This window comes from Orbicella faveolata, unplaced genomic scaffold (genome assembly GCF_042242905.1).
Source record: "Orbicella faveolata isolate gen_17 unplaced genomic scaffold, um_ofav_v1 contig_47, whole genome shotgun sequence".
Taxonomy (NCBI): Eukaryota; Metazoa; Cnidaria; class Anthozoa; order Scleractinia; family Merulinidae; genus Orbicella; species Orbicella faveolata.
The window spans coordinates 22,810,782-22,837,939 of NW_028301577.1; the positions used below are offsets into that span (position 1 = coordinate 22,810,782).

At 37.2% G+C, this 27,158-nt stretch overlaps 3 protein-coding genes and 1 long non-coding RNA gene across 4 annotated transcripts in view; 3 read left to right on the forward strand and 1 right to left on the reverse strand.

The window, feature by feature from the left end:
- The first annotated feature begins 95 nt into the window (after nucleotides 1-95).
- Nucleotides 96-1,803, forward strand: LOC110045488 (uncharacterized). The gene is made up of 3 exons (XM_089280278.1): nucleotides 96-197; nucleotides 299-490; nucleotides 1,377-1,803. The coding sequence occupies exons 2-3, from the start codon at nucleotides 332-334 to the stop codon at nucleotides 1,464-1,466; spliced, it is 249 nt and encodes an 82-aa protein (XP_089136404.1). The 5' UTR covers nucleotides 96-197; nucleotides 299-331; the 3' UTR covers nucleotides 1,467-1,803.
- Nucleotide 1,804: 1 nt separating this feature from the next.
- The window catches only part of LOC110045487 (thrombospondin-2-like), a 32,954-nt gene continuing 7,600 nt past the window's right edge, over nucleotides 1,805-27,158 (reverse strand). The window contains exons 7-22 of the mRNA XM_089280261.1: nucleotides 26,655-26,762; nucleotides 25,455-25,529; nucleotides 24,925-25,070; nucleotides 24,018-24,140; nucleotides 22,931-23,033; nucleotides 22,321-22,506; nucleotides 21,438-21,563; nucleotides 20,628-20,752; nucleotides 18,250-18,460; nucleotides 11,857-12,045; nucleotides 6,446-6,534; nucleotides 5,932-6,005; nucleotides 5,147-5,283; nucleotides 4,336-4,455; nucleotides 3,656-3,744; nucleotides 1,805-3,241 (exon numbers count right to left, since the gene is read on the reverse strand). Coding sequence (XP_089136387.1) covers nucleotides 3,127-3,241; nucleotides 3,656-3,744; nucleotides 4,336-4,455; nucleotides 5,147-5,283; nucleotides 5,932-6,005; nucleotides 6,446-6,534; nucleotides 11,857-12,045; nucleotides 18,250-18,460; nucleotides 20,628-20,752; nucleotides 21,438-21,563; nucleotides 22,321-22,506; nucleotides 22,931-23,033; nucleotides 24,018-24,140; nucleotides 24,925-25,070; nucleotides 25,455-25,529; nucleotides 26,655-26,762 — 2,016 coding nt within the window. The 3' untranslated portion in view covers nucleotides 1,805-3,126. The remainder of the gene's footprint in view (nucleotides 3,242-3,655; nucleotides 3,745-4,335; nucleotides 4,456-5,146; nucleotides 5,284-5,931; nucleotides 6,006-6,445; nucleotides 6,535-11,856; nucleotides 12,046-18,249; nucleotides 18,461-20,627; nucleotides 20,753-21,437; nucleotides 21,564-22,320; nucleotides 22,507-22,930; nucleotides 23,034-24,017; nucleotides 24,141-24,924; nucleotides 25,071-25,454; nucleotides 25,530-26,654; nucleotides 26,763-27,158) is intronic.
- On the forward strand, nucleotides 7,979-11,403 carry LOC110045486 (uncharacterized). The gene is made up of 3 exons (XM_089280274.1): nucleotides 7,979-8,482; nucleotides 9,020-9,223; nucleotides 10,392-11,403. Exons 1-3 carry the CDS (start codon nucleotides 8,302-8,304, stop codon nucleotides 10,781-10,783), a joined length of 777 nt encoding a protein of 258 aa, XP_089136400.1. The 5' UTR covers nucleotides 7,979-8,301; the 3' UTR covers nucleotides 10,784-11,403.
- On the forward strand, nucleotides 12,218-16,078 carry LOC149097668 (uncharacterized). Its single transcript, XR_016204333.1, has 2 exons — nucleotides 12,218-14,865; nucleotides 15,638-16,078. It is a non-coding gene; the product is annotated as an uncharacterized LOC149097668 (long non-coding RNA).

The following is a 27,158-nucleotide window of genomic DNA, read 5'->3' on the forward strand; positions in this document are numbered from 1 at the left end:
CGTTCCCGGGAAAATGTCATCGCACGCACAAAACCATATTTGGAAAACAAAAGCCGCAGTGGCGCCACCTTAGGGTTTGCGCCCGTGTGAAGAAATTCAGCGGATACTCGCTTCAAAAATCCCCGTATATTGCGGCGACATATTGTTTTCTTTGGAAGTAAACTGACAAAAATACCTCACTGTCCTTAATTGTATTGGTATGTTTTATGTCATTTTCAAGATACACTGTCGGGTTTAGCTTGTCGAACATGTTTATCAGTTCAAAGGTAGCTTAATCTCTTTCGTTTCGTTTCTGTAGTCTCACTGAGAGCCTTATATTAGAGGACTCCTAATGGCGGAAGGTCCGGGACTTAGTGGAAATAGACCGCGCTGTGCGCCATTTTGGGACGATTTTCTCGCATGCGTGGTAAAAGTTGGCCGTAATGATCAGTGGATTCAATGTCAAAACTACAGAGAAGATTACCTTGAATGTTTGCACCACAAGAAACTGGTAAGCTTGTCATTAAGTTCTTTAAACCTATGTTCTTTAAACCTATGTTGCCGGGGTAGGGAGGGGTGGGGGTGGGTGCTTTGCTTGTAAGCTGGGCTAAACATACAAGCAAAACACTTCCTCCCCACCGCAGCCCTGTGTTCCTCAGGGAATCCAAAGGCTTAAGCAAGCAAGCAAACAAATGACTGAAGGACAAATCCAAGGGAAAATGGTTTTGGAGTTCAAAATAACAGGGAATTTGAAATAACCGAGTTTGAATTAGCAGGGTCCAACTGTATTTCTGTCAGCAAAATAGGCAGCATTCCCCTAATCAAAGCAGTCTATTGTTTACAAGCATCTCAACCAATTGCAATTGATAATGGTTATAGGAAATTACAGTCAAACCTACACTATCGGCCACCTCTCTACAACAGCCACTTCTTTTGGTCCTGGCTGACAGTCCATACATTCACTCATATTTTAACCTCTCCACAATGCTGAATGGCCACCTCTCCACAATGGCTATGGCCAGTGTTAATCAACAACTGATGAATAGTGTATACAAAACCCCATTTTGTATCGTAAAAGGTCACCAAACTTGATCCATACCATGTGCCGCTGGTTTCTGTTTCTTTTAGATTTCTGTTTTATTGATACATTTTTTGATTTGTATATGCTGAAATAAGCATTTTTTGAAAAAAAAAAAACAAAATGTGGCTCTCCCGCAAGAAAAACGCGTGTCATATTACATCCTTACCTCCCCGTAACAGCTACCTCTCTACAATGGCCACTTTTCTCTGTTTTCAAGGTAGCTGTTGTGGAGGTGAAACTGTACTTTGTAGGCAACAGTACTAGAAGCCTGTCTTGTTATTCTCATTAAGCCACTTGATGCTTTTGTTTTCCACAGTATACAAGAATTCAGAAGATTAAAAGGCATAAAGAAAAGCTCATTAAAGAGGGAAAATGGCCACCCAAGGATTTATCCACAGCACAGTAATCTTGTCAGGCAAATTGTTTTGTGCAATTCATACATGAGGTATTGAAAGAAGTTTATACTTGTGTGTTTTGCAAGATTCAGGAAACCATAAAAATGTACGTTTCTTGATTTTGTAATGAAGATACAACATGGTGTTATCAGCTTTCTGATTAAGTGTAAGTTTTTTGTTAATCTGAATGTAAGGAAAGACTGTTCAAGAGTAAGAGTTTGGCCAATGTTATCAGTATTAACTTGACAAACAAGGAACTGCAATAAGGGAATGATAGCCTTGTAACAAGAATAAACACAAGACAAACAAGTTTGGAAAGCTGTCTAATAAATATTGCATTTTCAGAGAGTTTCTTTGGTTATATGTTTATTTTTCATAGTAAATACAAAGGATATGATTTAAATGATTTCTTGTTCTCTACAAGCAAAGTCTATGGTTTTTGTGACTTTCTGAAAAAATCTGTTTACTACAATCAAAGCTAATACTTCTTGTGACTTTCTAAAAAAAATGTTCTCCATTCAGAAAATTTTATTTCATGCAAATCATGGACTGCCACTTTTTTTTAAATTGGGAACCTAACATTTACCAAAGAATGCTGTGAGAAATTTCATGATTTTTTAAGGCTTGGCCTGTGGAAATGTCAGGAGAAATGGGTTGCTCAAACAATCTTTACTTTTACTAGTCATTGTTGTCAATTTTAGTCTCTTTAGTTCTCTTGTTGCCTTCGGTTGTATTTAGTTGTACCTAGTTGTATATTAATAATTTGTATAAACATGACCTGCCTAGATTAGCTCAGCTATCCGTGGGCATGTTATAATTGTAATTTTAATTTGAAAACAAAATAAAATGGATGTATGTATGTATGTTTTACAATGTAGGTCGGGGCATTCCTTCTTTCCCCATTTTTTTTTTTTTTTTTTTGGCAGTTCTCACAGCCATTTTTCTTCACACTTTCTCAGTTGATCAACTAGGGAAAAAGAGGAACACCTTTTAGTCTACTGCTCAATACTACTTGATATATAAACCTAAAAAAATGCCTACGTGTACAAAAGCCACTCTGGTATCCATGGCTTGCACTGCTATAGCTGTTTTAATGGGACGTTCTGGTTAAATTAGTAAAAAATTACGAGCTTTTGATTGCAGGTCATTTCCCAGTCAGCAATCTTTGACAGATAATGAATAAAAAGCACGAACATGGAGTATATAGGGTAACAAAGTATGAAATATGAAAAAATTATAAATTAAGATAAAACAATAACAACCGACTTAAGAGGAAATAAATTGTTAAAGCAATGTCCATAAGGAATTGAAGATTGTCTGAAAGTGAATGTGAAAAGGTGTTGAATTTGTTTGCTGTTATTATGAAAACCAATTCAAAAGCTACAAAATGTCGGTAAAAGTACTTTTCTACATCTAAACTGTGGGGCTACATCATTCAGAGATGTTGAATAAAGAACATATGAAAAAAATCAAACAACTACCAGACAATATCAGTCATTACTTGTTACTTAATAATTTTATGTAACTTGACTGATCTTAATAGCATTATAACAAACTAGAAACTCATGGTAAACTTGCTCATCGCCCGAATTACTGGAGGCTGTCCAGCTGGTTCAGTACACTAATCACTCGATGTGTATCTAAACCAGCACACAAGGTGATTCTTGTGGTTCAGTTTAGCTTGCTAAGTTCCAACGATGAGGAGAGCCATGTTGTTCCATGAAGGGAGCCAGGCTTCTTTGACATGCTGCTGTCTTTTAACTGCTTCCCTTCTCCTTCACTACACCTTTTAATACAGAGACAATTTTAATACAGAGAAGTTGTTAGACAAAGTGTGACATTCATTTATTTAACAATGACAAGTGTTAATTTTACAAAATCTGAAAATTTACAATTTATATTGATCCTGATATACGTTTTTACCTTGCACCTATTAAGCTTGACATGTAAAGAAGATCAACTGTGATTTGCTTAGTTTCCAAAGACGTGCATTTAACTAAAGGGATTCTGTTCTTGGAAATGATAGGCTTTGATCAAAGTCTGTTTTCAACACTATGCACCTTGGTAGGTCAGGGCACAGGTGTTGAAAAGGTTAATAAAGCTGTCTTTCAGAAAAATCAGGGCTTATGCCACTGTTCCTTTTTTTGCTAGAGTCAAGATGGTTGTAGTTTTGTACATATGTTTTTTATCTCCATCTTACTTGTAATATCTGACCAGCCCTTCTTCAGTGCCCCTCAAGTATTTGTCATAGAAAACAGACACATTGACAGCGGCATTCCAGATTTGGACCTGTATGAATTTATGACAACAGATGACATTATTTCAGTGTCTATGTATTTAACACTGCTGCGATAAATGTGGATGCAGTATTACTGCGCCTTTCAATAACATGTGGACTCTTAAATTCAAAGCTCAACCAACAAATGCATTTTTTGCTACTGTTAATCAAATGTTCGAGGAGGACTCCCTCTACTGCCGAGCACGCGGTAATCAAATCGTTGAGCACAGTTCAGACAATGGAACAGTGTTCAACAGTAGCTGGAGGCTGGGACGAGCCACCAAACATTTGATTGACAGTGGTGAAAAACGCATTTGTCAGTTGAGCTTTGAATTTTAGAGTCCACGTGTTATTGAAAGGCGCAGTAAAATAATTAAACAAAATAATTGTGGGGTACAAGAGGCCTCAAGATTTCAAATCCAGCCCCCTCTAAACCACTAAGCCACACCATATCCATAGTTCGGACATATATCTGAACACATACTGATCAATGCACTTTGAAGAGTTAGTTTATAGTAGATAACTGAATGTCCACTCAATTTACAAGTCTCTTTACCCTGGATGACAGAACCCAAGATAGGTTAAGTTATGTACAGCTGTACCTCATCTATCTGTCCAGCCATATACTGTGAACCATCCATTCCCAAGAGGAGGTTTGATGGCAACCAGGAGGCTGAAACATTGTTCATTACTTGATCCACTCTGCCGTTAACAAACAGAACCTGGAAAAAGAAAGAAACAGGAAAGAATTACATGATGCTGTAAACATCAGGGTAAGGTGCTTTTTTAAAATGAATGCTTTTTTAAAATCCGGATTTTGGATCTACTCTGTATTTTTCACTACTTATCTTTACCATTATTCAACATCTAACCTTGTTTGCACTTTTCTACATTTGTTAACTATTGCAGTATTTTTTGAGGTTTGCATTCACTTTGAGGTAGCCTACCACTTTTAAATTATTTTTGTTTGTGAAAATGTTGATGACTTCCTTGATATTGGTGTTAAACAAATGCCCAGTTACTTTGGTTGGGTGTAAACACTTAGCTTCTGCCATCCCTACTAGTCCCTTTTATTTTTAGGTTCGCCTTTTTGCGCCCTCTGGCTTTCTGAGAGCCTGGAACAGATTATGACTCTGACACTGCTAAATGGCAACTCACAACTAGCAATTCACAACTCCAACTCTCAACTTGTAATAATATTGCAACTCCAACTTACAACTTCGCAACTTGCAATCTTCCTACACCCTTTTACACATCACATCTGAATGTCTTAGAGTCTGTATGTCTCCTCTTTATTTAAAAAGTAAAAACTCAGCTTGCAAAAAAAAAAAACATACCTGTCTTGCCATCTCACAAAGTCTCGCATTTACCATTTACCATCCCGTCATGTTACTGGATGGAAAGAGGACTTACTTGTTGTTTGGTCTGATCATTATACTGTAATGCCACATGTGTCCAGGTGTTGTATGTAAAGGACAAGTTGCCTCTGATAGACTGATTTGTGTTCACTCCACCCAGAATACTGCCACCACTCACAGACAAATGTATGCCTAAGAAAGACACAATAATTTCATTCAGATATTAATGGGATTAATAAAGCCCCCAACATATAAGAAACACTTGATGACTGTCAAGAGTAACCTTTCATGGGATATTGCAACAAAACTTCTCAAACTCAATAATTCATCAAGTTAAAACAAAGTAAATCACAACCGTGAAGGAGGTTCGGATACCCGGTCTTAATTAGCATAAATTTCAATGATTTTACTGCTTCATTTACTCCTTAGTTTTTGTTTCGATTGAGAAGATATATCAAACACTTGAGACAGTGTTTCATCGGCTATCCAAACACCTCAAATTTCATCAAAAATACTCTGCTGAGCGTCGTATTTTCAGCTTTCTTCTTGGTGTTTGGATATCCCGATGAAACACTGTCTCTCGTGTTTGATAAATAACATCAACAATTTGAAACATGTTTAGACTAGCAACACAGGACACTACTGCTTTAGATGCCACAGTAACACCACTATATGTTTATCTCACAAAAAAACTCTCCATTTCACAAAACAAAAAAACCCTCAAATGAGTAAAGGTTTTTCCCTTTTCTTATAACAAACACTGATTTAGCAGGAAAATTTATCTTGTCATCAGGACATTTGTAAGGTTCATAAAGAGCAGTTATATGTGGCGACATATACCTGTTTCTTCTTTAGTTCCAAAGATGGGGATAACATCTGGACTGCGACAAGCTTTGTCAGAACCACAACTTGCACTAAAGAGTGACAACGATCAAAATAGTGAATTGTCAACTTTGGGAGATGCCAAACTGGGGACGGGGGAGGGGAGAGGGGGTGGGCAAGTAAAAAAACACAACCAAAATTTTTTTTTAACAATTTGATTGAGTACATATTTATTTATCTTTCTTGGAAAATTCTTTTAAATGGTTAAACTACAAGCCCTGATCTTCTAGTGCAATCTGTCCTAGCTCAAAACAAAACCAGGCATGAAACAATGGGAGCAGATATTGGAATGTGGGGTGTGGGAGAGCATTTACTAGAATTGAGATCAGCTTATTAGAAAAGTGGTGATGAAAAGAGGTGATTATTGGAATAGGAGCATTCATTGCAAAATCACTGATGTACTATTATGGAGGCATCTTATTGAGGAAGTCTTACCCTAACTCATCTGCGTCACTGATCTGACCAACCTTACCTGAACACTATGTCATCCAAGGCAATATCACTGTATCTAGCTCTTCCTCTGGCTGCGGTAAATCGTACAGCAACAAGTCCTTCGTAAACCTGAAAAAGAGTTTGAAAGGAAGGTAAAGGCATGTTTCAAATTGATGTATTAATTTGTATTTAGCTACATTATATATACTTAATGTAGGAACCATGCATGTGAATACTGTATACCAAATGCTGGTACGTCACACAAAATATTTGCGTATACTATCAAACCAGTGGGTATTATGTATCAGTTAAGCTGGTAGGCTGGATTTCTGCCACTCTCTTGAATCCATGGGCTCCTTTCTGCCTGGACAACAGCTGGTAATGAAGCCTATTTTGCAGCAGTTTAAGCTTCTAGCAGTATAATTTGCTAGTAGAATTATATTCTTTTGAACCAAATGTAAATCTACCTTGTCCCCTGAGTAAATTAATTATAAAATGACAAAATCTTTTTGCTAATAAATATAAAGAACATATTGAGAAGTTCTTATTACATAATAAAGGATAAATGTGATCTGCATTCTTAGATAAAATACGATATTTTTTTTATTTATGTTAATATTCTCATTTTGCAATTTCCATAGGGTTCAGGGCTAATCAATTTTTGTTTACATACTATATTCTTTTTATAGGCATGGGTTTGACAGACATGTAATTATGAATGTCAAACTTTCTTTGTGAACAAAATTATGTAACACAATCATAAACAGGCATGTAAACCTCTAAAAATAAATTTAAAACTTTGTCCTTCCATTAGTTTTCATGACAATACTTAAATTAAGCGTGGATAACCAAAATCTTGATATTCTTAAACTTATCATTGAGTTTCAATAATTTTTTTCCAGGAAAGTAAAAGCCTTGTAACTAACACATGATGTAAAGCTCTGCCACACATGAATATTTTATCACTGAAATTGAAAACAATAATTTTGACACCTGCTTTAATTAATTCCTAAGCCCCCAGTTAAACTGTGAGCTGATAAATTCTTAAATTCTCTTTCTAAAGAACATAACAATATACCAGAAAAGTTAAGAGAAATTATCTCTGTTGAAATACTGAAATATTTAAAAACCCTCTAACAAGTTCAACCAATAAGAAAAATGTAAAATTTTTCCAGTTGTTTTTTTAATTAAAAATGCAGTGAATTTCCATAGTGACAAAATCTAACAAATGTTCAATAGTGTTGGTGTAGAGTTTAAGGTAAGTGCATACAAGTAATGTTTTGTTTAAATTGTATTTCTTCACCAGAATACTTCAACTAAGTTATTGCTCTGCTGATATCAGTTGACTGACTTGTTTAAACTTATCCTCAAAGTACACACAACAAAATATCCATCTAATGTGCTGGATGTTTACACTCTGATAATTGATATATCTAACATTTAAAAAATTTTACCACCAAATCTATACTGTTTTTATGTCAGCAGTCCTTCATAAAATTTAAGAACAACATGATGTAAAAGGAACAACATAATATCAAAGGAAACTTAACAGTAAATTATGACCATCCAAAGGTATACATAGAAATTTTTCTTAAATTTAATATAATTTTAAAGTGACAATGCTTATAGCTAGGGCGATGAACAAGATACTGAAGAGTTAAAAATAATCAAGCCCAAATTACCAGCCAAGGGTCATTCCTTCATTGTAACAAGAATTTACGCATTTGGCGGTAATGTTATTTAGAAACTAACAAATACTTTTGGAGTAAAAAAAAATATCATAATTATGCTATTCAGAAGGAGCTCCTCGACTAATAATCATTTGCTTAATACCTTATGCATTAAAAGTAGAGAAATGAAAAATGTATCTTTCATTTTTTTCTTGTCAGTTGTATCATGTCCTCAAGAAGCTATTGTCACTCGAATAGTGAAGTCTCTGGTAACAAATCTGCAGCAAACATTAATTCTTACACTAGGACATCATACTGTGATAGCTGGTGCAGTGAGAAACGAAACAAGCAAAGAAAACTGGCCAATAGGAGTCCTGCCTCAAGGGGATACCCTGCAGAGTGTATAGGTATTTATCTCTCAATGCTGTGACTGGTCAATTTTACGGGTATTTTTTTGCCAACACCCTTGATGATTCCTATAATCATATAAACCTTAACTACGGTGGAGCCCTCCCTTACAGTCACCTCCTTATTTTGGCCAATTGCGAAATGTACGCACATTTGTTTATAACAAAACCCTGTTAATGCAGTCACTCCGTTAATACAGCAAACGACCACGTTCTGAAATCCCAACCTGTATAATGCTTTATAATTTGACCCCGTTTATACGGCCACTCAAACCAGTTATGTTCACCTTTCCATTGTTAATATTGTATGTACTGATTAAAGTTTCAATTTTTTTTAAATTATATCTGCATTTCTTGATGAACTGTTGTTTTCACATTCAATTGTGAGGTATCTGTTAAGACTCCACTCAATTTAGACCAGTCATTTTGAAAGCTGACCCTACCCTATCAATACAGCCACCCCATTCATATGGCCAAATTTTCATGGCCCGTACCACTGTACACAGAATTACTGTAATTGAATAAATCATGTTGTAGAATTTGATGAGTTTTCAACCCAAGGAGACAACAAAGCTGTCAAATATCGAACAGCACATATTCAATGGCTCCTGGACAATGATGTATACACACTTAACGGCATGAATGAGTGGCAGCCGGACCTGCGTCATTGGACACCCAGTAGCAGTGCAAGATATCCATTGAGGATGAAGATACCCAAACCACCCATTGATCCAGAAACACGTAAGCTAATTATATTTTACTTACTGTAAATCCTTGAATTAGTGCCCAGGGCGCTTATTTCAAATTTAGGAGAAGATGGGGGGCGCTTATTTCATTTATCCCAAATCGTGGCCTGACATGATCATTTCTTAATGCATCATCTGCTTGTAAACAACAAAATAAGCTGTTTTAATTGACATAAAAAGCTGATCGTAAAGTTTAAATGGTGGCACCGTTAGTACCTAACATCTTCAACGTGTTCACTTAACATGTTCACAAACTGAAACAATGTACAAATCTAATATTACATGACAAAAACTATACATCCTTTGTTGTCTCATTACTCATCCACAAAATGGGGGGGAGGAGGGTGCTTGTTCGAGGGGTGGCACTTATTTTACATTTCAGCCGATAGGAGGGATGCTTATCTGATGGTGGCGCTTATTTGAGGGGGGCTTGCTAATTTGAGGATTTACGGTAACCATGTTTTGCAAAATTTGTCTGGTTATGAAATTCACCCCTTATCAGTCTTTCCCCTCAGTCTTTCATCTCTTTCCAAAACAAAATAAAGTAACAACAATACCTTTCAATAACAGTAACAGTGATGATTGTTATGACGACAACAATTAAATGAGTTGATGCAGAAAATTCATCTATAACCTCCCAGCCCTCACAGAAGAGTTCTTGGTTTCAACCCCCACCCCTCTGGAAATTTCATTTTAGCTTCACATTTTCCTCGAAAACATGTTGCTTTGGATACCCCTGTCAGTCCCTAAGGATTTCCAATCACCTTTTGCAGGATGGGTGTGGATTTTACAAATGATTGATTAACAGCAATGAAATAAGAGACCATAATTACATGGTTCTTTGTGACTGATAATAAGGACAAAAGACATTCTTCTGACATTGAGACTGGTAATGTCGTGAGAATTTTGTGTGAAATTAGATTTAATAGCATATTTATTCACTAATTTGTATTATCGAGCCGAATATTGACAGCTGTATTCGATTGGAAGTCAGAATTAATTAGTTTGTATTCCAGTTCAAAAAAGACATATTTGCTTTTGGTTGCTATTCTGTGCGACCACTAGACTTGTTTTCAAGTGTGCCTACTCATTGTAATAATTATTATCAAAATTGAATTTGCCTATTTGTACAATAAATTTCAACCTATTTTCCTGTAATGTAGTGCCTGAGGATTCCCAAGTTCACATCTATCACAGCAAAAAGGATCAGCTATGGGTAAAACAATGGCTAACTGGAATGCTGGAAACAAACAGATATAATGTCACCACCAACAGATCTAGACAGGCACCAACACATGCTTCAAGGATGATCCTTATTCTCACACCAGAGCTGTTTGATGAGTCTTTCTGCCTTCAGATTCTTGATGCCATTGAAGGAAAGACAGTGCTTGGTATTAAACTCAGGGATTGCAATGTTCCAGAGGAAATTTCAAATGAATGCACCAGCTACATGGACCTGACCACAACTGATCTCAGTGATTTGACCTTTCATATTACATTCATGTTCAGGATAAAGAAAGCCCTTAAACTACCTGTGTCTATTTGCTCAGCATAAGATCACATCAGTTACAGACACCTCCATAATACTGGATAATATATTACAGTCAAACAGACAGTTTTTCTCCCCTGGTCCCAATTAAAGATTAACCACAATTCATTTATTCTCTACCTGCATACCATGGACACCTCCATAATATAGACACTAATAGCTCTATCCCCTTGGTGACTCTACTAAGGAGCCACCTGTTTTTAAATGTCTACTTCTGCTGAGTGTTTTACTTGTAAACTGAAGGCATTTTCATCATCATCATCATTTATTTGCCACAAGAAAAAAATATACACAGATTTGAAAATAATTTGTGCATACATTTTGATGTTCTGTAGACATGAGTCCCCCAGGGGATTAATTGATGCCATCCTGAAGCTCCATCTTCCTGTGCATTTTAAGGGACATGCTTGTTCATGGTCAGAATGTGTCCATTTTCAATGCATAATTATTTATCTTACGACTTCTGAAGTTGTTTATAATAACTCAGAGCAGTCTGGGAATTTTATTGTGTGTTAGGGAAAGTTGATGTTTTGAAGACAGAAGGAGAAAATGGTAAAACTGAAATTATTGTTGTATTGATTCATTGAAATCTTATTGCACATAAATAAATGGATGGAAAAGCCACAGGCTACTATTATATTAATATGTCAGTTTACATTTATTTGGTCATGGAAATTACATTCATCTGAAGGCATGAGTGAGGGGAATTTTAGACACTGATTTCTGTGGCAACTATAATTAAGAATAGCAGGAGGATTGACACCCCTCAGAAACTGGTATTGAAAGCACTGTGAGTGAAATCATACTACAGTGTACTGATGCAGATTCTATGTACCAATATTCTGAGAACATGCTGCAGCTTGAAGAAATAACTAGAATTTCAGACTTTCACAAAATTAATACTTATAGTCCTCATTATCTACACTTCTACCAGACTGAGTGGAGAACTAAACGATTTCCTTTTTTTTTTTTTTTCATTTTATAAGACACTGGATGAATCCCAGTGGAAGAGGTACTCCCATATTTTGTTATGTGGGCTTAATGAAAGCAATTTGTCAACAAGAAAAAATTATTCTTACCGAGAGATCAACAGTTCCTTGATACCATGTGTTGCCTTGATCTCCAGCCTTCCGGAATACCATGAACCACATTTTATCTACTGTTTTTATCTCTACACTTAGGGTTCCCATGGAATTACCAGACATATGGTAAAAGAAACTCATATTGCATCCTTCACCAGCAGTGAACCAGGGTGTCTCAAGTGATGCCTGGCAAGAAAAAAATAATGAATGCATCATCAATGAAATAATATTGCCAGTACATTCCATAAATTTGTTTGTGTTATAAGAGAGACTACGGTCTTTGACTGTAATTATACAACCTATTGAAATAAAGTGTCATTCGTTCGTTATTAGAACAAATATAGTAAGCAGTTCCCCTGCGAAATAAATTCCCAGTAGTCTGGGAATTCCTAGGAATTCCTAGGAATTCCTAGGAATTCCAAGTTATTCCAAGACATGCAAATTGTGCTTTATCCAAGACCTTGGAATTTCTGGGAATATTTGGGAATAGTGGAAGTATGACTGGGAATTATTGGGAATTCCTAGGAATTCCAAGTTATTCCAAGCCATGCAAATTATGCTTAATCCAAGACCTTGGAATTTCTGGGAATATTTGGGAATAGTGAAAAGTATGACTGGGAATTATTGGGAATAATCCTTGGAACTCCTATTATTTCCCAGAGTGCTTTAAAAAATGTGTTTGGAATATCTAGGAGTTTTGGGGAATAGCTAAAACACATGAAATATTGTTGGAAATTTCTATAAATTTCCAAAGTGTCAAAATTAAAGATGAACTCAGTGCATGAATCAATTTCCGTACATTAGTAAAAATCAACACGATCATTTCTCTGTAGTTCCATCCTTTTTTATTGTTGTCAAGCTCCAAGGTAATTATTTCCAAAGAAATGTACATTAATTCCAGTTTAAGTCTGACAACTCAACATAAAACTATAGCACTGATAACATTGCTTTTTAGATCCAACATGATTTGTTAGTGTATATGTGCCCATATGGACCCTTAAATCAAACACCCAGAGTTTAACTGATAGAAAAATGGATGCTCTTAGATTTGATAAATAGATTAAGCAAAAAATTCCTGTCAGCATAAATGAATATATATTATTTACAATTCCAATAAAACCAAAAGTATATATATGCATGTATATATTTAATATAATTGTAGATTCACACACATACCCATCACAGCCCACTGTTGAACAATTTTTGACTTGATCCTTTTTGAATTTAGGAAAAAGAGGAAGACATCTCTCTCAGATGTCATAAATGAAAAGCTCACAGTTTCCACACACCTGCTGTACATTTGTAAAACTGTACTGTGACATTCTCTGGACAAATTACCGGTAGTTTCATTAAAACAACGATATCTTTAGCAGCCTCTCATTGTCATACAATGTCTTGAAATTAAGGCCAGAATAGCCGTACAGACATATTCTTTGGCAGAAAATGTCTTTTTCTTAGGAACCATTAGTTTCACTTTCATCAGGGGAGTCAAGTGAATGGCCGTCAGTGTCAGAGTTCTCAAATTCTTCAGAGGAGTCAGAACTAGAAACTTCAACATCATTATCTGAATCACTGTCTGTGGACAAATCTGAGTTGTTGTGTATTACATCAGTTGGTATTTCTGTAGTCTTTTCAGGTATATGCAACTCCATTTCATCAAATGCTTCTGTGAAGCTTCAATTCTTGTATAAAGGTTGACTCCACAATCCATCAAAGTCATCCACAACATTTTTGCCAACAGCCATCTCACTCAGGTGAGCCGAAGACTCTGAGGTGTTCTGTTCATGGTGCTGGAAATGATCTCCAGCAAAAAGTGATGCAAGAGAGGGAGATGACATCAACAGGCCTGTGAAGACTGCTTTAAGCGATTTTTGTGGTCGAATCTTGTAGATTTTGGTATGGGCATAGTGGGATCATCAATATGTTTCTTGTATTTCCTTGTCCTTGCGGTCACTTTAATTCATAACACAACAAAATCAAACGAATCAAAAAGATTGAGTCAGTGGGAAACAAATAAATAACTGACACAAATAAATGACAATGCAAATAAAAAAAACCTACATCTTGATGTATTGAAAAGACTATAGATCTCATATCATGTTAATCCTTATAAATAATTCAAAGGAAAAAATGACAAGCATTGCAAATTTATACTTGCTGCATTGTGCTGACTGGGTGTTGAAACATGTGGGCTCTCAAAATAGATTTGGTGGACTAATACAACAAGCTTAAGCTTATTTCGCAGAATTTATCTCGTTTCCTTAAGTCGATTTGAAACTTTTCAGGTGAATTTCGGCTTTTGGGGTTTTTAAAGAGCACACAATGCATCGCTTAGTTTGATTTATTTACAATTATAGCTTATCATAACAGAAAATCCCTATAAAATTGGATTCCTTACCTTTGCAGTGAACTTGATTTAAGTGCCTCACGATCCTTTGTTATCTTGACAACCGTCGAGAACAGATCAACCAGTTAAAGTACGTTCCATTTTCCTCCTTGATTTCTTCCTAAAAAGTCTGTGTAGTTTTTTTCCTTTTGAAGCAAGACCCAACTTTCAAAAGACCACCAAAATCGCGTGGAAAGGGAAACAGACTTGCCATCGAAAGCGACTGGTCCGGCAGCCTCGTTGCCAGTCTCTCTCTCCTTCTTCTCCAGTTCCATTCTCTCCTCAACTGATCAACGGAACCAATCACAGCACGCCAATTTTCACCTGACTATCCTCGTGACTGAACGTGACAAAGATCGAGTTATTCATTCTCTTTTGGCGCCCATCTTTGAATTCAGCGTTAACGGTTGATCGCTCGTGCGTTTTAGTAGATTTCACTTCCAAAATTATATCAAAATGGTTTTTGCTGCGGTCCTGTGACCAGAAGAAAACAGGGTGAGTGTCATTAACGAGAAACAAGTTATTCTTGGCGAAGATTTGGAGCTAAAGGAAAGTCTTACCGTGGATGTTTCAACGGGGAAAAATTCAAAGGGCAGATTAGCCGTATACAAAATTATTTGGTGAGTAATCGAATTCAAGTAACCTTATATTATACAAAGTAAATTCTTGTATTTAGACAGAAGCTTTTCAATGAACTTTATCATCACGAATCATACACGAGTGGGTCACTCAGTCATGGTATGAAATTAATTCTGGCTAAAGCAAAGTTGAAACAATTTAGGTTGCCCAGTCAGTGCGTGCCTAAACAATTTGATTTGCGAATAACAAGTAGTTTCTCTCGCCACACTTGTTCAAACGAAACAAATATAGCAGTTCTCTCTGATCCCAGTCAAAGTTCTTCACAAAAACTCCGACGAGGCAGCCACAGTGTGCATGAGTTTGATACGTGTCTCCTGTGTGTTTCAGCCTGACTGTATGGCAATCCGTGTTGATCTTCAATTTTTGTCCATCCGTATATTCCTTTGTGTTTACTCTATTATTTAAATGTTCCTTTAATGTTGTAAGTGTCTTTTTTAATATTTCTAATGTCTAAATTTGGCTAAAAACCGTGATATATATATCCTTCAATTCGAGAGTTGTTGATACACTGACAGAAGAAGGAAAACCTTGATTTAATCAACTGTAAGCTCAAGATTTATGTAACATATTTATCAATAGTATACAAGCACCTTCACAATTATCAAGTCTTCTCTTTTAACATTTCAACCAGCTTACAGTCAGGTCTTAATTAGCTGCATGTATTAAACTGTGAGCACATAAACATTTGGATCTCAGTCTTACAGTACCTCATATATATTGCAATGTAATGTATTTTTTTAAAATTTGTTTTAGGTGTCATACAACAAAGATGACGATTAAGAGGCTAGCTGTTGACACCCTAATTAGAGGGCAACAAAAGAAGCTGCAGAATCAACAGAAATAACTGAACAGCAGCTAAGTTTGCCCAAACTCAGCCTTTTTTAATTTTAAGGAGTGTTTCAGTTTTGTTCTTACCATTGATTCCTTACAATCATGAAAATCCAGATTTGTTCCACATAATAACAATAATTTAAGCTACAATCTTGTGAATGGAAAATTGTTGGATTTCTAAACCAAAAAAGTAAGTAAATTATCTGAAAGAGTTCTCTTTTTATCAAACATGTAAAAGTTTGACCATCATATCTGTTTTCAGTTTTGCTTTTGATTCTTGATGTAATGAAAAAGAAACAGGATAGTTAATCTTATGTATAAATTCATGAAAGCAAATGTAATAAACCATTGATTTAAAACCTGTTTGATGTGATATCAGTGACTTTATTTGTTATTTTAATGCCGGGCATTAATCATCAAAATTTTGTCTGACCTACAAATGATACAAAATTCCCAGTTTTTCTCAGCTTTTCCAAAAAATTCCAACCTATTCTCAAAAAATCCTACAAACTCCAAGTTATTCCCAGAAATTCCTAGGAATTTTTGGGAATTTTAAGGAATTTTCAAGGTGAGTATATTTCAGTTGGAATTCCTAGGAATTCCTAGGAATTCCAAATCAGCTCTATGTAAACTTGGAATTCCTAGGAATTCCTAGGAATTCCGAGTCCGAATTACCGTGAAAATTCACACCTTAGATTCCTAGGAATTCCTAGGAATTTTTTCCTAGGAATTCTTAGGAAATTCCTAGGAATTCCTAGGAATTCTTAAAGTTATCTCACAAGGGTACTTGCCATTTAAAATTTATTTCTGCACAAGACAAATACTGAAAGAGGTGGCCTAGAAAACTGCTTGGAGAGGAAACTTTGACAGGCATAAAATAAATACAAAATGTAACCTAACAGCCTTAATGCAAAAATTTTGCATGAATACAGTAGCAAACAAAGGTAAATAATTCTTGTTTGTTGCAGTTTGTACAGTATCTTCAGGATGATCTAGAAACCAGAACATAACCTTAATTTTCCAATTTTTATGATCCATTGAGTGGCCCACTTAGGCCCGGTTCAAACGTTGAACTTTACATATGCCGAACCTAATACCAATTTGGGTCGACCCAAATAGTTAAGTTCAGCAGTTGATTCAAACGTTGAACCTTATTTAGTCGAACTAAATTGCAAAAAATAAAAGAGACACTAATGCAAACGGCGGTTATTGCTGACCAAAATGGCAGAAACAATGTGGGAAAGACGAATTGTGGAAATGAAGAGCTTGCTTTTCTTGTAAGTGCGATCAAGAAGGGTAGAACAAATCGAAGAAGGCGACTCCAGATGCAGTTAGCCTTTAACGACTGAAGACAATTTTTGAATTTGGTTTGCCTTCTATTATTGCTTATTCCCAAAGGAACATCGCAGTTCAATTGTGACAAAGCTCATCCAGTTTGTTCCTGTCGTCGGTTTCTTCAAGATTCATTTATTTTGTCATTTTCTCTCAAAAACATGACTCGCAGTACGCCACCGGACTGCCTGCTTTCCAACCCGCTACACTCTTATCGCTTTCAAATACGGAACACTGCAAACAGAAGTGGTTTATGCACATCAAGCAAGTATATTTTGTGCCTTTGAACCAAGAGGAACACATATCTTCCCGCTCTTCCCGCTCTTCCCACCATTTGTTCCAAAAGATCAAAACAAGCTGTGTACGCATGACAAAAATGGGAAACATGCAGAACTCTGGGTAAAAATTAATTTATTTAATGTATTTGTAATGTACGCATTAGGTTTGGTACATGAAAAGTTCGACGATTGAATCGGAGTCGCTCCGTAGTCGAACTGACCAACTGGCCATGTCGAACTTAATTCTTGGGTCGAACGTGTCGAACTTAATTGATTCAAACGTCAATCTCGTCATGAACTTAATTGGTGCTATTAGGTTCGGCTCATGAAAAGTTCGACGTTTGAACCAGGCCTTAAATTTTTAGGATTAACAGGAGAAAAAAATTTCTTTTCCTTACATTTATGGGCAAAACACTTCACTCTGACATTTATGACTGTATCTCTCCACACAGGAGTATAAAAAATGAGTCAGTCTCAAGTATTACCAAAGGTTGTCATAGCTCTGGTTTAGTTACTGACAAGGTAAAATCTGCATACAAGCCAAGTGGCCTATCATCTCTGATTTCTGTAGCATGAAGCGACTAGGAGTATTTCCCCTCCCCACTGGATGGGATGCTGATCCATCGCAGGGTTACCCCCAGCATTAAATTTGATAGTACCCATTTATACACCTGGGTGGAAAGAGGCACTGTGGGAGTTAAGAACACAGCACAATGTCTCCAGCCAGGGTTCGAACCCAAACCCCTTGATCCAGAGGCAAGTGCACTACCCATGAGGCCACTACCACAGGTACTGACAAATTGTACACAAAAGCAATCTAAATGCTACTAGCTAGTCAGAGGTTAACTGTAATGGGAAGGCACTCATCAATTTGTTGATTTCAGAGCTGCAAAATCATGCCTTGCTTTAAACAAAAAGACATACCCTACTTCCAATGGCTATTCCTGATGCTTCCAAATATCCATAATACCCTGAGCCTGTTGAATGGTCAGCTGTAGGTCCAGTGGATTTAGTTGGAGTTTTTTTCTCAGTTATTTTCCAGTCCTTGTCATCATCTTTAGACTGCATTAGAATTCCCAAATCAGGGGCCCCACTACCAAAGTCGATTGGAGCCAAGTCACAAGTGATCTTTCCACTGTAAGAGATTACAGAGTGGCAGTTTTAAATTAGTTCTAATTAGTGGATAACACTAGTTAAAGTCAAAACTGTATCACCAGACAACTGTGGAAAATGTTCTAAATGTCTCCTAGAAACAGGAGCTGGTTTAAAACAAATTCTCAGAAACCAAGCTATGCTTAAAAATAAAATATAAGATATGGGCTCAAGATTTCTATCGTAAGATAGGAGCCTCGGGGCACAGCCAGAGTCTACTATATCGCACATAGAAGTCAAGAGTGAATAATCTCATCATTTTATTATAAATCTGCTGGTTGTTTAAAACTTTATTTTAATTTTCTTCACAGACACTTTAAAAACTAAAAAATGCCCCATTTTGTTAACAACCACAAACAGCTAGGGTAGTCACAATCTACAACAGAATAGCTAGGGAATAGTGTAATAAGAGATAGAACTCTAGTAGTTAAATCCAATTTTATTGAAAATGTTGATACTTCCAAGATTACTCCAGTAGACTGAAGAAGCTTAACCCTGCATCCTTTCTTTTTGTGCAGCTGTTTTCAGGTGTCCAGGTACTAACACATGTTAACAGATTTTGTAGTAAAACTAAGCTAGGAAGGGGAGTTTCAGAGAGACACATGATGAACAAAATTTTAAGGGCCTGTTCATACTCCTTGCTCAAGAGAGGCACGAACAAGGACTCTCTCAAAGAAGAAATAAAACAATATGAAACCAGTCATAATCGTAGATTAAAGAGTGCATTTGAGTTTTCATAGGTTTGGTATGTAAAACAAACAGAAATTCTAGGGACAGGATTTTGTGCTTGAGCTGTTGGGTAGGCATGAAATTGATCTTCCTTCAGCAGGGGCGAAAATAAATGAAATGATCGCAAAGCATGTGCATACGAGAGGGTTTGTTCTCATTTATACATGTATTATGTAATATTAGTTACGACCAGTCAGTAAAAAACATGGACTGCAGTCGGTAGGCTGCCTTTAGTCCACAGTCCATATTTTACACCTGAGTCCGCATTCCATGCCCAGTCCGTAATGTTTAGTCTGCGTTTTATACCTAAGTCCATGTTTTATACCCAGTCCGTAGTCCCTAGTCCGCAGTCCCCAGTGCGTACCTTATGCTGACCATGTAAATCGACACCAATCATGCTTGTTCTGTCAGTATGCAAGATGACGTGCTTTTATTTAATACCAAAACTAGGACAATTATTTTGTTTACAAACACGACTTTGAATCGCCTTGGCTTTGGGGTAACAGCTACAGGGCATTTTCACTTCCTAAACAATGAAACGGAGGGCATGTTGGTGTACCAGAGCAATCCATTGGGAGTTGAACTCTTTTCCTATGTAACTACTTCCTTCGGTTTATGTTACACATTAAGCTACATTTTGTGCACAGAAATCTAGGCGAGGGAAGTGAAACTACACATTTTCTCCTTTGATTTATTCAGCAGAAGCTGCAGCGTTGGTTCTTGTCAAAGAGAAGAGGGTACACAACACGCAGCCAAACTACAGCTTTGTGTTTGTACAAACAGTTGTACACATTTCATGAAGACATGTCTGCAAGGTTTTCAAATACCATTAACACTGACTTCAAACTTAAAAATAACCAATTTCAGTATCCGCTACAGTCTACAATAAGCTGCCTCAACACTCAAAAGTCCACAATATTGCACAACACTCGAAAGAAGGGCACATGGATAAACATGGAGATGACATAATTTGCACGTGAAGAATCTTTTTTCGGGGGAGGGGGCAAATTGGTGTCCCCCAATAGATAGATACATACACAGATCTCGAATTTTTATGCATTACGTCATTAGAACTGCGTTCTGTCGCACGTAATGAGAAGCTAGAACCCAAGGATAGACCAAAGCAGATTATTTTAATGGCCCATGTATTGAATAGAAGAACTAATCTCCTACAGGACCATCAAAGATGGAATAAGCAAATATACTGCAAACATGCCTCCTTCAAGCTTTTCCAAAGGAACCTGGGAGGGGGATTGCAAATGAAAAGGTTGGGGCCAGAGGCTTGTCAGCGATACCCCTAAGCATGATGACAAGCATCCCCAACCTTTTCATATAGGTGTCCTCCCCAGGCACAGGAACAGACTGTAATTTATTGTTTATGGTGAAATGGGCAGGGCTGTTGATGTCAGATAAATACTCACTTTGCACCTGTTATCCAAACCCAAGCAGCCACAGTGATGCTGCTGGACTCTCCTAGGATCTCATTGAGGGCTCCTATATCAGCATAATCACTAGTGCCATTGAAGCTTAGAGCATAATCCCTGATCTGTTATATATATAAAAAAAAAAGATCATAAATGGCCATGGTAACACAAATAACTACTGCAAGGATGTCAAACCTCTTTTATATGAGACACCTTAGGGGAGAACCAAGTGTCCTTAAAGGTAGAGATTATTTTATATAAATTTTGGTTTAATTTATAAGGACAGGTTCAACAGTACTTGAGTAACTAATGCAGGCTAAAGTTGCTAAATACAAGACATTCTTATCAGAAAAATCAGCATGATTCCAGGTATGATGACAGCTGCTATAAAAGCACTACCACTTAACACTACCACTACCATTGTGGCAGATGCAGTGGTAGTAGCAGTGGCGGCAGCAGCAGCAGCAGTCGAGGTGGCAATGGTGGTAGAACCAAACACTTACTTTGGCATGGTGTTCCCATTCAAGTTGGCTCAATTTAGAGATGGTTTAATTTACTGACATGAAGGTGTCAAAAGGAACACCTGGTTTCTTTTAATAATTATTATCAACAAAGGAATCACAGCACAAGTAGATGTCACTGATAGCAATTCAAACTTAGGTTAATTTAGAATCATGTTAATTTAGACTGCTATGTTTGTTGAAGTATGGTCAAAAACTCTAAACTGGTGTAGTTAGACAAAAAACATCTGAGATCATACTGCATGTATACTTACAGACATTCTAGATGTGACTCTGTTATCCTTACCTCAGGGGATCCTGCATACAATTTTGAATAGTAGACATCTTTCTGCGAGAAGACATACATGCCAAGACGGCCACCTCTGTAACGTTTGTCTACGATGTTCCCTGAGTCTGATAACAGGTGTCTACCCTGTGGTCAAAACAATTGAGTCACCATCGTCTTTTAGTAAGGAGTAGCATGGGTCAGCTGAAATGAGAGGCACTGTGACCTCATGGTTAGCTAGCAATACAACTAGTCTCTTAATACTATAATACTACTACTACTATGATGACACAGTGGTGAAAGCCTTCACCTCTCACCAATGTGGCTCAAGTTTAACTCCTGGGGCACGTTTCTCGAAAGCCCCAGAAACTTTTCAGGCCAGCAAAGCCATTTTCAGTTAATCTGTATCTAAAAACAGAGAGGTGTATACACTTGAAACTTCTTGTATGAAGAGAACATCTGTTCACATTAAGAATACATGAATAAAACAGCGCTGTAATCAGAGGGTTTGAGATTTTGCTACGGCTTTCCGGGTGCAAAAAGTTTTCGGGACCTTCAAGAAACGGGCCCCTGGACCATGGCCTGGTGTCATGATGTTATTCGGGTTGAGTCTGTTGTTGGATTCCTCCTTGCTCCAAAGGTTACATTTGGTTTCTCTCATTTTCTTCTCTCCAGAAAATCTAACACTTCTGCTGGTTCCTGTTCATTTATATCATTTTTTATCTTACTTATTTTCCTAAAAAATCATGTGCACTGTATACCAGCAAGCAAAAAATCAAGCAATAAAACACTGTATAAAGTGGAGCATGGTGACGTGCATCTACAATAACGGGTACATAACTACATTATGTTATCAGCTGATGCTGAAAATTGGAGCCAGATGGCTGATTTAATGGATACTCACTTCGTACCAACGCACACGGATTCTTCCAGAGTCCGGGTTGTGCTGAAGTCTCCAGTGATATGCCACGCCTGGAGCCCACTTAGGAACAGGGTCATACCACAGAACATGCGTCTGATTGATGGTGTTTCCAGTCTCCCATAAGGCATCACGTAAGCTCTCACCAGGGCCAGTACTGGAGTCAATAGCCTAAAGGATTTAACAGTTGCGTCAGAAAATGTCACCTTTACTTTGAAGTGATTATCTTAGCATTGAGAGAGTATCTTAAGTTTTAATATGGTGAATTCAAAAGAAAAAGGGGTGACGAGTGAAATTTCACTATCTAAAGACTTAATCCATGTGAAAGCTCCAACAACCACTGTGTCAGTGTTTTGAAACTGTACTTGTTTGCTAGTAGAACTTCATTGGAACTTCAAACTTTGTTGCCTCTATTTAGTTTTGAGCCTCCATGTTGGAGTGCAGCTTATCTACGTGGTCTTTTACAGTAGTTGCCTATTCAAACACAAAAAGAAAAACTCACTGGGATCCAAACAGTAACAATTTTTCAAAGAATGATATAATCTTGAGTCTAGTATACTTCCCACATACTTTGAAATCATCTGAATTAACATACCATGAGATTAATGCCTTGCCTTGCAACAGATCTTGGATAGGGCAACTTGATTTGCAGATTGTAAGATTGGGTCTTTTTCTTCCAAGAGCACACATAAAAATGCCTGATGAGAAATAAAAGCACGCATAATTTGCATGTTTAATCTTGTTCGCACCAACAGCACACATAAAAATGCCTGATGAGAAATAAAAGCATGCATAATTTGCATGTTTAATCTTGTTCGCAGAGTTTGCAATGTATTTGGTCTTGAAGCAGCGATCATCAGGACCTCTGCATTTTTTTTTTTGGTCAATAAAGGCCATACCCATAGCACCTGTTACATCTGAGCATGCCTGATGGCCCCTTGTTGTTATGGGTGAGCTTGGCTGTAGTTGATGCAATTCACCCATAACGTAACAAAGTCATTCCGGGTGTGAAGATCAAGGCCCTACAGGTGAATCAAAACTTAATGACAGCCCTGCTCTGGGTGAAATCATAAGGCGGCCAGAATTAATCACAGCCGCTGCTATCTCTCTGCCAATTCAGAAGCCATTATCAAACTTAGATGCACAAACACAATCAAACTGGAAACAGGATGTTCTGGTTCTGGTTCTGTTATTTAGCCCAGAGTGCAGGGTGCTTGGTCACCACTGACTGAAAATGCACAATCAGGCTTTAAGGACGAGGCTGACAGATGTATGTTCAAATAATTCTGCCATTAAAATCAGTGTCCATGCTCATACTAGAAGCTCCTGAATATCTATTTCTTTCACAAAATGTCTACTATCATCGGAATTGAGTCTCTCCTAAACCAAAAAAATATTAACTCAAAATCAAATGTGAACTCTCTGATCTGCATACATCACTCCCAGAGCCATAAGGGGACTTTCAGAGTGGAATAGCTGTTGTTACCTCTAGGCAGTAAATTCAATCCTGCTCATCAGTGCTAAAAACTACTTGTTGAAGTTGGGATTAATTAGCAACAACTTAATTAGGCATTTGACTGGACTCGGTCAGATTTGACTCAGAACACTCAGATTTCATTTGGTAATCAGATTTGCACATCTCTCTTTCTGCTACATGATGCCAATTAAAATGTCTCTCTGACCTGTTACTCTGGTAGCCAAAGACAATGCCTGCAATGTCATCATCTGATCTGTCAGCTATAAAGAACGTTCCACTGTAGTCCACGTGTCCAAATCTTGCGTAGCTCAACAAAAGGCCTGGGTTCCTAATGAACAAGGGAATGGTTCATTTCATTCATGACATGAAGATCTATTGAACACAAGGTATAACACTTTTAATTAAGATTTCCAATGTGAAGATGTTGTTGAAAACAAGCTTAGCAGGCCAGTGACTTAACCTAAAATTTCTCAAGTCCTCCTGGGTGGCATGCTATTCCATGGCAAGTCGAGTCCTCCCAGAAGGTTTGTCTTGTTTCTCCTAAAAATTTACCAGCACCTATTTATTCTTTTAGCAAGAATTTGAATTACAAAGTGGGTGCCCACATATATGGTAAGAGTTGGTGGAGTGGCATCTTATCAGGGGTAGTGGCAATGTTCCTGGTCACTTTCTTATGTGGGAACAGGTGTTTTATCTGTGACTTTCTATTTCATTTCTTGTAATATATATATAAGTTCCTAATGTACAACTTACATTCTCTACTTCAATACTTATAGTACCATGTAATATGTAGTGTGTATTGTAATTTTGGTCTTTATGTTAAATAAGTGTTACCATGATCTTTTGTAATTTGTTAAGGTTCCATGGTAGAGTAGTGTAATGTGAGAAGGATTCAGTTGATAAATAAAGATTTCATTTATTGTTTTACTTTATCATACTGATTCAACACTCCACTGGTCAGTCCTCTATCTAACTTTAAAAGTATTTCACATTGCCACACAAGGTGCAGTACGTGACTTGATCCACAAGCAAACTTCAAGTCCACAAACAAAGCAATGATTATAATGTGCGAAAGTAAATAGGTTAATCAATAATGCCAACAGGTGTAATACCCATTTGCAGTTTGCACAATTTCTCGGCCATTGTCATAGACCATCCACTTTGGAGGCTTCTGAACTTTTCCTACGCTATCTAAAATCACTTCCTGATAAGTACTGAAGTTAGTGTTGATTAAAAACTTGTTGACTGGATAATCATCCTGCAAAAAAAGAAAAATAATAAATCATTGGCATTCACTTGTAACAGCTAATTAAAGGCATTCAATCAGTCAGCGTTTTGGAGTGGGGGGCTACAAAAGTTTTATTCTTTGCTAGCTCGATGTGGGGCCTGGAGCTCAAAGATCTTCTTGATAATTGGAGCACACTCAAGCAAATATTCATCCTAAAGCCCTAAAGTCCATGGAGACCAAGCCCAGGGCAACTTGAAAAGTCCACGACATCAACTATAATGTTGTATCAACTGATACTAAAAAAATGTCACTTCCATACTTGCTGATGTTCACAGACAAAGTAATAATAAAATAATTCTATAATTATTATTAACTATTAAAATAAATATTAACTTATGCCCTGTAAGTTAATACCTGATAATCCAACACAGAGTCACCATCAGTGTCACCAACACAGACATCGCCAACACCGTCACCATCATGGTCTGCCTTTGAGGGAAAATGTGGCATTTACATGGCGATTTAGTTAACAAAATAGACCCTCATGATAATTAGTTTCTTTTATCCTACTTCTGGTACTTGCCTCAGAGAAATAATTCATTGTAAATATCATATTATAAATAACTAAAATAATTATCAAAAATTATAAATAATAATGGCATTATGCTGTTACTTGCAGATGTAATAGAAAAGGTCTACCAATTCAGTTTAAGAGGGAATGTTCTTTGTAGTTTCTTCATTTTGATGCAGAGCTTGAGACTGAAAGGAGTATTTATATCTTCACTAATGCACATAATTAAATAAGCTAGCTTTCTCCTGAGTAGACTCCTGGGCCAACCAGGGAGATGATAAAAGGAGGAGGGAAACTGTAGAGGACAAAGTTCTCCCACACTGGTTTTCACTTTCCTTTAATCATCATTTCCAATTCCTAATAAATCCATGTTTCTTCTTAGTCCTCCTCAATTACACCTTTTTTAGTTCCCTTTTCTCTATCCTTAAAACTCCTAACCAGTTCTTCATTTTTGAATCCACGCAACCCCCATGTATTCGCAAAAACATCTCAGTAGTCAGCCATTACATAAACTCCAGGAGAAGCAAGTGATAAACACGGTGTCAAAGTAACAAAGAAGGAACTTCTGTCCATTCCGTTTATTTACAATAGGTTCTATAACATACAGAGTGATAGTTAGCGAAAGTCAAAATAAATTACCCAGAATTGCAATTTACCTTTGTTCTGCTAGGGAGGTTCGGTGGCCTCATGATTGGTGCACTCGTCTCCGGGTTCGAGCCCTGGCCGGGGACATTGTGTTGTGTTCTTGGGCAAGACACTTTACTCTCACAGTGCCTCTCTCCACCCAGGTGTATAAATGGGTACTAGTGAACATAATGCTGGGGGTAACCCTGCGATGGACTAGCATCCCATCCAGGGGAGAGTAGAAATACTCCTAGTCGCTTCATGCTACAGAAACTGGAAAATGCTCCGGCCTGGTGGGCCACTTGGCTCATATGCAGATTTTACCTTTACCTTTTGTTCTGCTGATACTTTAGTTGTTTATTAACAATTTTCTCACCAATGGAACAAACAAATAAAAAAAGAGTTAAAGTCATGCTTACTTGATCTGGATTAGGAACAAGGGGACAGTTGTCATTTATGTTCAAAACACTATCTCCATCTTTATCATCATCACAGTCATCTCCAAGTTCATCATTATCTCCATTCAGCTGTAAATGTCAATAGTAGACTTAAGATACAGTCAATAAATTAAAGCATCACAATTCATTAACAGTTATGTCCTGTAATAATGCCAACAAGGTTTGTAAGTAATGGAGGAATGTGTGGGGGTCCTCTGGACAGCCAGTGTTTGAAGGCATATTAAAAATGAATAGACTCACCAACCGACCGACCGACCGACCGACTGACCGACCGACCGACCGACCTGCCAATCAAGTTGACAAACTGGATAGTTGGGAATCTTCCTGGTTAACTGGCTGAAAGGTCAGGGGTTCATTGAGGGCCAGGGACCTAGCAAATGACCAGCTGTGATGATGATTTTTCCCACCTGGTTTGAACATCTAGAGGAAGGTTTTTCTTATAAAGAAGTTCTGTTCTAGGCATTT

Excerpts from the sequence above, each read along its gene's own strand:
- LOC110045488 (XM_089280278.1), top strand. The coding sequence starts at position 332 with ATGGCGGAAGGTCCGGGACTTAGTGGAAATAGACCGCGCTGTGCGCCA. Across the intron at positions 491-1,376 it reads GTTTGCACCACAAGAAACTG|TATACAAGAATTCAGAAGAT; the intron begins GTAAGCTTGTCA and ends TGTTTTCCACAG.
- LOC110045486 (XM_089280274.1), top strand. The coding sequence starts at position 8,302 with ATGTCCTCAAGAAGCTATTGTCACTCGAATAGTGAAGTCTCTGGTAAC. Across the intron at positions 8,483-9,019 it reads ATACCCTGCAGAGTGTATAG|AATTTGATGAGTTTTCAACC; the intron begins GTATTTATCTCT and ends ATCATGTTGTAG. Across the intron at positions 9,224-10,391 it reads ACCCATTGATCCAGAAACAC|TGCCTGAGGATTCCCAAGTT; the intron begins GTAAGCTAATTA and ends CCTGTAATGTAG.